At 41.4% G+C, this 8,875-nt stretch overlaps 1 protein-coding gene across 2 annotated transcripts; it reads left to right on the forward strand.

Annotated features, from left to right (window-relative positions):
• The first annotated feature begins 939 nt into the window (after positions 1–939).
• msh4 (mutS homolog 4) lies at positions 940–8,548 on the forward strand. 2 transcript variants are annotated; one of them, XM_034110982.1, is made up of 20 exons: positions 940–1,177; positions 1,644–1,817; positions 1,900–2,063; positions 2,183–2,293; positions 2,806–2,921; positions 3,005–3,178; positions 3,271–3,443; positions 3,559–3,626; positions 3,771–3,845; positions 3,940–4,004; positions 4,092–4,261; positions 4,567–4,703; positions 4,809–4,912; positions 5,160–5,284; positions 6,860–7,060; positions 7,171–7,289; positions 7,383–7,511; positions 7,710–7,884; positions 7,966–8,054; positions 8,329–8,548. In XM_034110982.1, the coding sequence occupies exons 1-20, from the start codon at positions 976–978 to the stop codon at positions 8,524–8,526; spliced, it is 2,769 nt and encodes a 922-aa protein (XP_033966873.1). In that variant the 5' UTR covers positions 940–975; the 3' UTR covers positions 8,527–8,548. The 2 variants fall into 2 exon arrangements, with proteins under 2 accessions (XP_033966873.1, XP_033966874.1); XM_034110983.1 differs by having other exon boundaries at positions 940–1,123.
• The last annotated feature ends 327 nt before the right edge of the window (positions 8,549–8,875 follow it).

Genomic DNA, 8,875 nt, shown 5'->3' on the forward strand with positions numbered 1-8,875 from the left:
TCATGTCAATAACCTGCTTAAATAACTGAGGGTTAGGCTAGGGTTCTTCTACAGAAACAAGTCCTGCTTCTCGCTTGAGGCCAGGAAAAGGCTAGTCACTGTGACCTTTTTACCTGTGCTGGACTATGGTGATTTGTTGTATATGAATGCACCTGCCAATTACCTGAGCAAATTGGATGCTGCGTATCACAGTGCTCTGAGATTTGTCACAAATTGTAAAGCGCTTACACATCACTGTACACTGTATACCAAGGCAGGTTTACCATCACTCTCTGTACGGAGGCTCAGTCATTGGTACACGTTTATTTATAAAGCTTTGTTGGGTAAACTCCCGTATTATATCTGCTCTCTGATAACACAGAGAGTTGCAAGCAGCTATTGTCTGAGATCACAGGATGTAGTCTTGTTAGATGTGCCAAGAGCAAGGACTGTCTTAGGTAAGACAGCTTTTATGTGCGCAGCTCCACTTGCTTGGAACAATCTTCAGCAAAAATTGAAACTGAGCAATCTCATTCCTCTGCATGTTTTTAAAGCTAGGCTAAATGAAATGCTTGCTGATACAATGGGCACTTGTAAATGTCTATAACTATGTATCCTGTAAATATAATGTATAATGTCCTTTATTGTTTTATGTTTCATGTGGAACCTATATGCTGCAGGTCTCCCTTGAAAAAGAGGTCTATGATCTCAATGGGACCAATCTGGTTAAATAAAGGTTTGAAATGAAATGAAATAGCTAGAACCTAAAAAACCTAAAAAACGCGCGTTTTAAACGGGCGAATAGTGGCACTTTAGGCTTTCCATAAGGACCTAACATGATCGCGCGCTGATTTGGCTCTGCATCGTACTTTCGGTGTGGCGGGTTTTGGAAGCTTCCGGTCAGACTTCTTCCACATTTATTTTTGCTACTCCTAAAATATGTATTAATACGTTCGGTAATTTAGGTCTCTTCATCTGCCTTTGCCAGGTTTTTAAATGTTTTCTAGCAGCACAGACGAGGTAGGTGACACCCCAGAATGTAGAGAAACATGGGGGGTGTCCCCAATGGACAGAAGCGAGCCGAATGAAACGACCTCATACTGTCCCCCTTCAACTTCGTCCAGTTCATCCCACCAGAGTTTAGGTGAAGGCAGCTCGAGCTCCGGCCATGGTCTATCGCTCCCTCGGATGGCCTCAGGTGATGATAGCCATAGCAGTTTAAGCTAGCACCAATGTTAGCTTCTTTTACAACAATGGCCTTACAAATGAAGTTAAAGACTGTCAACAGTCAGTGGACGTCTCTTAACATAGAAAAAACACTAAAATCCATTGAAAATAAGTGTGTGCTGATTTACCTGTGTAGTTTTACAATTCTGCATCGATTTGGAGTCAATGGGTTACATTATATGGAAGCTTATGAAATACATCGAGACTTTTCAACAAAAAAAGCTGCATTTGAATACAGTATTGGTATGAAACAGAGTATGCCTTAAAATAAAATACAAAAGGTCTTATTTGTCGAGAATAGTAATAATATCTAATATGGAATGGTATTCTATATGTCACATGAATTTGAAGCTATTGTTATTGGACAGAAGACATTTCAACAACAACAATGCTGAATTTCCATTCAAATATATATACTTATATTTGTCTTGAAAAAGGTCAGCTCCATCACAGCTACACGTTAGACAGGACCAGTTCATCACTTCTTGCGACTACCTCGGACAGCTCCTCCCTTCGCAGCCGTGGAGTAACACCGAAACTCAGGAGGACCCCGGGGTCTGCTGGGGCCCCTGGCACACACCCAGCACGGACACCACTGACTGATCACACTGGTATTTTAACCTCAAATACTGTTTGACCATGTCAACATGACTGAAGCTGTGATTCTAATTATAATTAATGTTTTGGTTGCAGTAACAAGCTGTTCCTCTGCAACGTCAACTTGTGGTGCCTCTGTGATTGTTGCGGTGGTTGAAGGCCGCGGTTTGGCCAGGGGAGAGATTGGCATTGCTAGTCTCAACTTGAAATGCCCAGAGCTTATACTCTCCCAGTTTGCAGACACTGGGGCGTATGCCAAGGTAATGCTGTCAAAAGCTCTAACCTACATGCTTAATTGGCTGGAAATCATGGCTACACTCAGCACAGACTCTTAAAATAGAAGAAACTCTTGTCTCACTCATATGTTACTCTTTTGTAGGTCATTACCAAAATGCACATATTGGTGCCACTGGAAATACTGATGCCAGACACAGCCAGTGAGAAGGGAAAAGGGACCAAGCTGTTCAACCTCATCACCGAGAACTTCCCGGTACCTGTGCAGAATAGTTGTTATGAGTCAAACACCATTTGTTCAAAAAGACCCACTTTGAAAGAAGATAGTAGATCACTCATGCTTACAGTATTCACTCACTCATACTAGGCACGGGACGATAGGAAGATTCTATGCAACATTTAGGCCAGAATAATCGCAATTTAGAATGTAATCCTGACAATCATAAAAATATGCTTAAATGGCACTAAAACATATTGGATTCCCAGGATTTTGTTAGAAAAAAAAACGCTTTAATGTATCCACTAATGTATTTAATTTTACTACGATGAGTGCAAAAATAAAAAGCCTTTCCAAGGATGTTTACAATAGCCCGAAAGATTTATTCAATTGCGATCCATAATCAAATCTTATTGTCTCACCCCTTGCTGTCTCTTCTGTATGGTGTGTACCATCTAATCACCTGTGTTATTAAAGCTGCTATTGTGACATACTATTTGTATTTATCATATTATTATATTTATTACAATATTATTATGTTTGTTTGTCAGGGTGTAGCTTTCACTGCTATCCAAAGGAAGTACTTTAATGAGAGGAAAGGACTGGAGTACATTCAGCAGCTGTGTGCTCCAGAATTTGGCACCGTCATCATGGAAGTGCAAACTAAGTACGCTACTGAGTACATTAATGTATAGAAGCAGATGTACTGTAACAATATTTTTTTATTACCAAATGTTATTATGTTTTCAGGTATTATTGCCTAGCTGCAGCAGCTGCTTTGTTGAAATATTTGGAGTTCATCCAGAACTCTGTCTACGCTGCCAAGTCTCTCAAAGTGACTTTTAAAGGAAGCGAGCAGACAGCAATGATTGACTCAGCATCTGCCACTAACTTGGAGTTGGTGGTCAATAACAGAGACCACAGGTAAGAGGGCGAGACTGTCAAAGCATCTTTTAAGTGTGTAGTGCTTTTATTATCATGTGCATTAAGAGATCTGTCTGCTTATCTGTGTATAGGAGCGAGCATACTCTTTTAGGTGTACTTAACCACACTAAAACGCCTGGTGGAGCTAGAAGGTTGCGCTCCAATATTCTGGAGCCTCTAGTTGATGTGGACACCATCAACATACGCTTGGATACTATACAAGAGCTGCTGCAGGACGAGGAGCTCTTCTTTGGCCTGAAGAATGGTCAGGAATAACCACAAATGCTTTTTATTGATACATTAAAGATTCATGTGCATACTGAAGATGGGCATATAATAATAATATGACACAGTTTTTCAATATCTGCTCTTTTGCACAGCCATAGGTCACTTCCTTGACATTGACCAGCTGCTTTCTGTTCTCGTCCAAATCCCAAAGCAGGAAACGGTACTTTCAGTGTTTGTGATTGTCTAAACTGATTTCATAGCAGTGGAATGCGTGTGAAAATGTTAGCAAACTAAATTGCCAAAATATGTGAGAAATGTTTGTCTGCCTTTTAGCAAATCAGTACTTGTTTCTGTATTCCTGCAGATTCAGGTTGCTGAAGCAAAGATTACTCACGTCATTCAGCTGAAACACACGTTAGACCTAGTGCCACGGTTACGGGTTTGTGAAATTGGTTTTAAATCATTCTATACCCATGTAGTAAATGATGAAGTAGGCAAATATTAAGTTTCAAGCATTTTCCCCTTTCGATTAGTTGGTGTTAAAGAATTGCAAAACAGCTCTGCTCAAGGCATACAGCACCTCCCTGGAAGACAACAGGTACCAAGTGTTGTGACTATGTTTGATATACATTTGCCATCATGTACTACAGACTTCTTACAGTCAATATTTTTGAGTTATCCTCAGGTTTGACATGATCCTAGCACAGATCAAGACAGTGATAAATGAGGATACTACCTACCTGAAGGGCAGCCTGAACATGCGCACCCAGAAGTGTTATGCTGTCCGCCCCAACATCAACGAGTTCCTCGACATCGCACGCAGAGCTTACACTGAGATAGTGGACGACATTGCAGGTGTGTCATTTGGCTGTTCAGTTGATATATTTGGCTTACAATTAGGGCTGCAACTATTCATTATTTTTATTACCTCTCATTATCATAATTATATGGCAAATATTTCTCTATTTGTTTCGGTCCATACTTTAAAAAAAGCATACTAAAACATGTCCATTCCAGATTGTTTTGACAGTCCAAAACCTAAATATATACATTTTAATATGATACATATATATTCTACATATATGAGAGGCTGAATAAAGTATTTTCTGCCATAATCTTTTACCATTTTTTAACAACAAAACACTTTGAATGTTGCACAGGCCTGGTGAACCAGACGGGGGAGAAATACGGTTTGCCGATGCGTACCAGCTTCAGCACAGCTCGAGGTTTCTTCATCCAGATGAAGCTTGAAGGGGTGGTGTTGCCTCAAGGGAAACTCCCCCCTGAGTTCATCAAGGTCCACTCAAGTTAGAGAGTTAACAGGCTAACTAAGAACAGAGAAAATGCTATATCTAACTATTGAAAGAACACAAAAGCTTGATTTCAACATCTGCCTCCGCAGGTCACCAAGCACAAGAACAACTATGGCTTCACTATTGCTGACCTGATGAAGATGAATGACCGCTGTGATGAGGCCCTGAGGGAGATCTTCCATATGTCCTATGTGTGAGGAAATCATGATCATATTACTAGTACCAAACATTCACAGTAATGTATTGTTTTGTGGGCACAGTGCAAAACACAATAATTGATCTAAATAAGCTGTTAAAATGAAAACTTAGACAGTCTAAGTTTTCATTTTAACAGCTTATTTAGATCAATTATTGTGTTTTGTCCACCAGAGGGTACTGTTTGTTAGCAAATGTTCCTCCAGTACTATTCCCCTGCAGCATCTAACCTGTCTTCCACACAGGGTTACATGTCAGCTGCTAAGCACTGTCCACGAGCACATCCACTGCCTTTACAAGCTCTCTGATGCTGTCTCCATGCTGGACATGTTGCTGTCACTGGCCAACGCATGCACCATCTCAGACTATGGTTAGTATGAATCACTGAACCGACTACCTATCTCCAGTGGCGGCGCCAGGGTATGGCTGGGGTAGGCTACAGCCATACCAAGAAATGGCTTAGCCCCACCATGAAAAATGATGTTAAAGTAAGCTAAATAAAGTCCGCCACCTCGCGGAGTAAATTGCACAGACGGCAGTTAGTAAGATTGATTTCAGTAGCCACTTGTCTGGAAATACCGAAGACCAGAAACGGTTTTGAAAACTTTTGTCACGTAGTGATCGTCTTCTTAATAGAACATCACCATAACGGCGTGGTGTTGTTGCAGGAAGTCCCGACGGAGAATACTTTTGCGGTAGTACATCTCTATATACATCGATACAACATTAGGTGTTGATAGAAATCAACACGTAATGAAATAAGACCCCACGGTTTGATGATTGATAGGTGTGTGGGCTGTCTTTCATTTTGACACAGAACAATGGGGGCTATCCACCCTTGTCCACAATGTAAAGTAATTCACAGCCTCTTTCCTCTTCTCTCTGTGAGGAGCAGCAGGTTCAGCTTTCAGAACCAAGTAACAAAAAACTAAAATGGCATTCATTTTTTAAAATATGTCGTGTAGTAATAGATGTATTTATTTTCTTCTAAAGAGAGTACCAAAATGTGTATTTTATGTTAGTATTTCAAAAAATCAACCCCCAGACCCCCCTGCAGGGGTTGGGTTTGTCATGTCAACTCTTTCACTTGTGGGGAAATTGCAGGATTGGCTCCAGGTCGCCCTTTTTATTTACTACAAGACACATGTGCCTTTTTATTTCATACTGTTCCATTTGGATTGAGACAGGGAAATAACCTAAACGTCACGCGTGGCGTTTCACTGTCAAGGGGGCGATATAGCGTGTATGTAATTACATTGCAAATACTGACTTGAGCCCCACCACTGTATGGGTTAGCCCTACCATAGATTACCCAACAAAAATACTCCGCCACTGCCTATATCAATTCAGTCAAACTGTCAAATGAACCTTTCAGGATGCTGATCTGTTGTCTTAAGGAGTGCTGTGTGCACAAAGTCAGCACCCAGCCGACGTCACACACAACAGTCAGACACTGCTCCACTGAGCTGGCAGCTCTGCTGGCATCAGGTCTTTTTTTTCTTGTGGGGTCGTGGGCAGCACCAGCCCGATCAGCCACGTGGGTGGTGTGCGCTGGGCCTCAGCTGTCTGAAAGTGTATCTCCATATACATGTGCTGACTGCCTGCCCCCCTCTATCCCAGTCAGCCTGTACTCAGTTTACCCTTGTTACATAAGTGTGCACTGGTGCGCTGTATTAACCCAGACAAATCCCCCAGCGGAGGAGCTAACTGGCTGTAACCAATGCACACTCTTTGAAAAATCTGCTTTATTATCCTGTCACAAACCTTTCAGTTAAACAACCAGCTTACCTAAGAATTTAATTATGTAGATTAATTCACATTAATTAACTCACAGTTTACTGGCATCATCCCATGGACATGCATGAAAGAGAGTTATTATGTAAACAACATACTAACAAGTAGAGGTCATTTTGATTGTTCCTTTTCTTTCTGCTGCGTCTGCCAGTGCGCCCAGAGTTCACAGACACGCTGGCCATCAAGCAGGGTCGTCACCCCATTCTGGAGCGGATTGTTGGACAGCAGCCCATATCGAACAATAGCTACATCTCCGAGGGCAGCAACTTTGTCATCATCACTGGACCCAACATGAGCGGCAAATCCACCTACCTCAAGCAGGTGGCGCTGTGTCAGATCATGGCTCAGATAGGTCAGCAGCAAACCTCTAAAGCCTCGCAGGAACCTGGAATGTGGAGCTGCACAGTGCCAGGATTTGATTTGACTTTTTGAGTAACGCCCTTACATTGTTTTGTATTCCAGGTTCCTTTGTCCCTGCTGAGTATGCATCTTTTCGTGTTGCTGATCAGGTTTTCACCAGGATAGGTGTGGATGATGATTTTGAAACAAACTCTTCCACCTTCATGTTGGAAATGAAGGAGGTATGTTTGTATTTTAACATTAGGGCTTCTCACTTTCTTTAAGAGTGAAATAAATAATGAAATAATGATTGACTGCATATTTACTCTCCAAAGATCGCTTACATAATCCACAATGTAAGTGACAGGTCCCTGATCATCATAGATGAGTTGGGGCGTGGAACCAGTGCTGAGGAAGGCATCGGCATCTGCCACACAGTTTGCGAGTTCCTGCTTAGCCTCAAGGTAGTATGCATACAGTCCTCCACTGACATTCCTTCCTCTCAAATGGAAACCAGAAAAATCTGATTCCTATGCGCTTTATGAATAACTTGCAATTGTCTGTGAGATACACCTCTGAGGTCAACAACAAAGAGGTAAAGTCAATACAGGAATACCGTGTGTTTAATTCTTTAAGGTGTGCTGTTTCCTGTGTGTTTGCAGGCATTCACTCTGTTTGCAACACATTATCTGGAGCTCTGCCATCTGGAGTCTCTTTATCCCAACGTGGAGAACCAGCACATGGAGGTTCAGCACACACGCAGTGGGGACACCGGGGCAGAGAGCGTGGTGTACACATACCTGCTAAATCGAGGGTGCTCTGAAGAAAGACACTATGGTACTGAGTCTGTAAAATCTGAATACAATCCTGATTAAACTGGTCAAAGACATTTCTCACTGCTTGTTTTTGCTTCCTTAGGTCTGAGAGCAGCAGAAATGACTGCACTTCCTTCAAACATAATTCAAGAGGCAAAGATAATTGCCTCCAAAGTTAGCCAGCAGCTTCTGGTATGGTTCACGATGATTTACTTTTGCCATCTTCAACGTTTTATGTGTCCCTTTAATTTACAGTACATGATTGTATACAGCACAAGCTACATTTTGCAACAGTAAAACAAGCTTTCATTTACCATAAACAAATATTTGACCCTGAGAGAGTCAAATACTTTGGCTTGGCCTGACATGAGAGACAGCACAAATATTTTTGCGTCCAATAAATAATCCTGCTTCACATCAGAGCAAAGAGACTATACCCTAATGATGTGGTTTATTATTGCTCCAGGCCAAACATCACAGTGATCCGGAAACACAGAGGCAGAGAGCTGTGTATCACCTGGCCACCCGCCTCATGCAGACTGCCAGGAACTCCAGACTTGACCCTGAAAGCTTGAGAATGTATCTGAAGGGCCTGAAGAAGCAATATGAGGCAGAGGTACAGGCCGCAGGGCCCTCAGAGTCCATGGACACAGAGGAGGAATGACGGATTCATCCTGATGCAGTAATAGCTACAAAAGAAAATATCAGTGTTTGATTATCATTTCTTTACATATAGTGTTTAAGATTTACTTATTTGATATTAAATGGTTTTCCTTTGAAGCCAGTGTTTTCAGTTTTTTGTTTTTAGGTCTGTCAATCAATAACAATAATAATCCACTTTGTGCCCAACAACACCCTTTAGCTGTTGTAAAATTACTGTAAATGATGGCCTCTGGTTTATTGCTTAATAATAACAACTGTTCATTTTGTAATACATGTAATGTAAAATGTTGTAGACAAAGGTAATTTTATTTCAATTCTTTAAGAAATACGGTTGTTTCCCTATTATAATA

The sequence above is a fragment of the Pseudochaenichthys georgianus genome, chromosome 22 (assembly GCF_902827115.2).
Source record: "Pseudochaenichthys georgianus chromosome 22, fPseGeo1.2, whole genome shotgun sequence".
Classification (NCBI taxonomy): Eukaryota; Metazoa; Chordata; class Actinopteri; order Perciformes; family Channichthyidae; genus Pseudochaenichthys; species Pseudochaenichthys georgianus.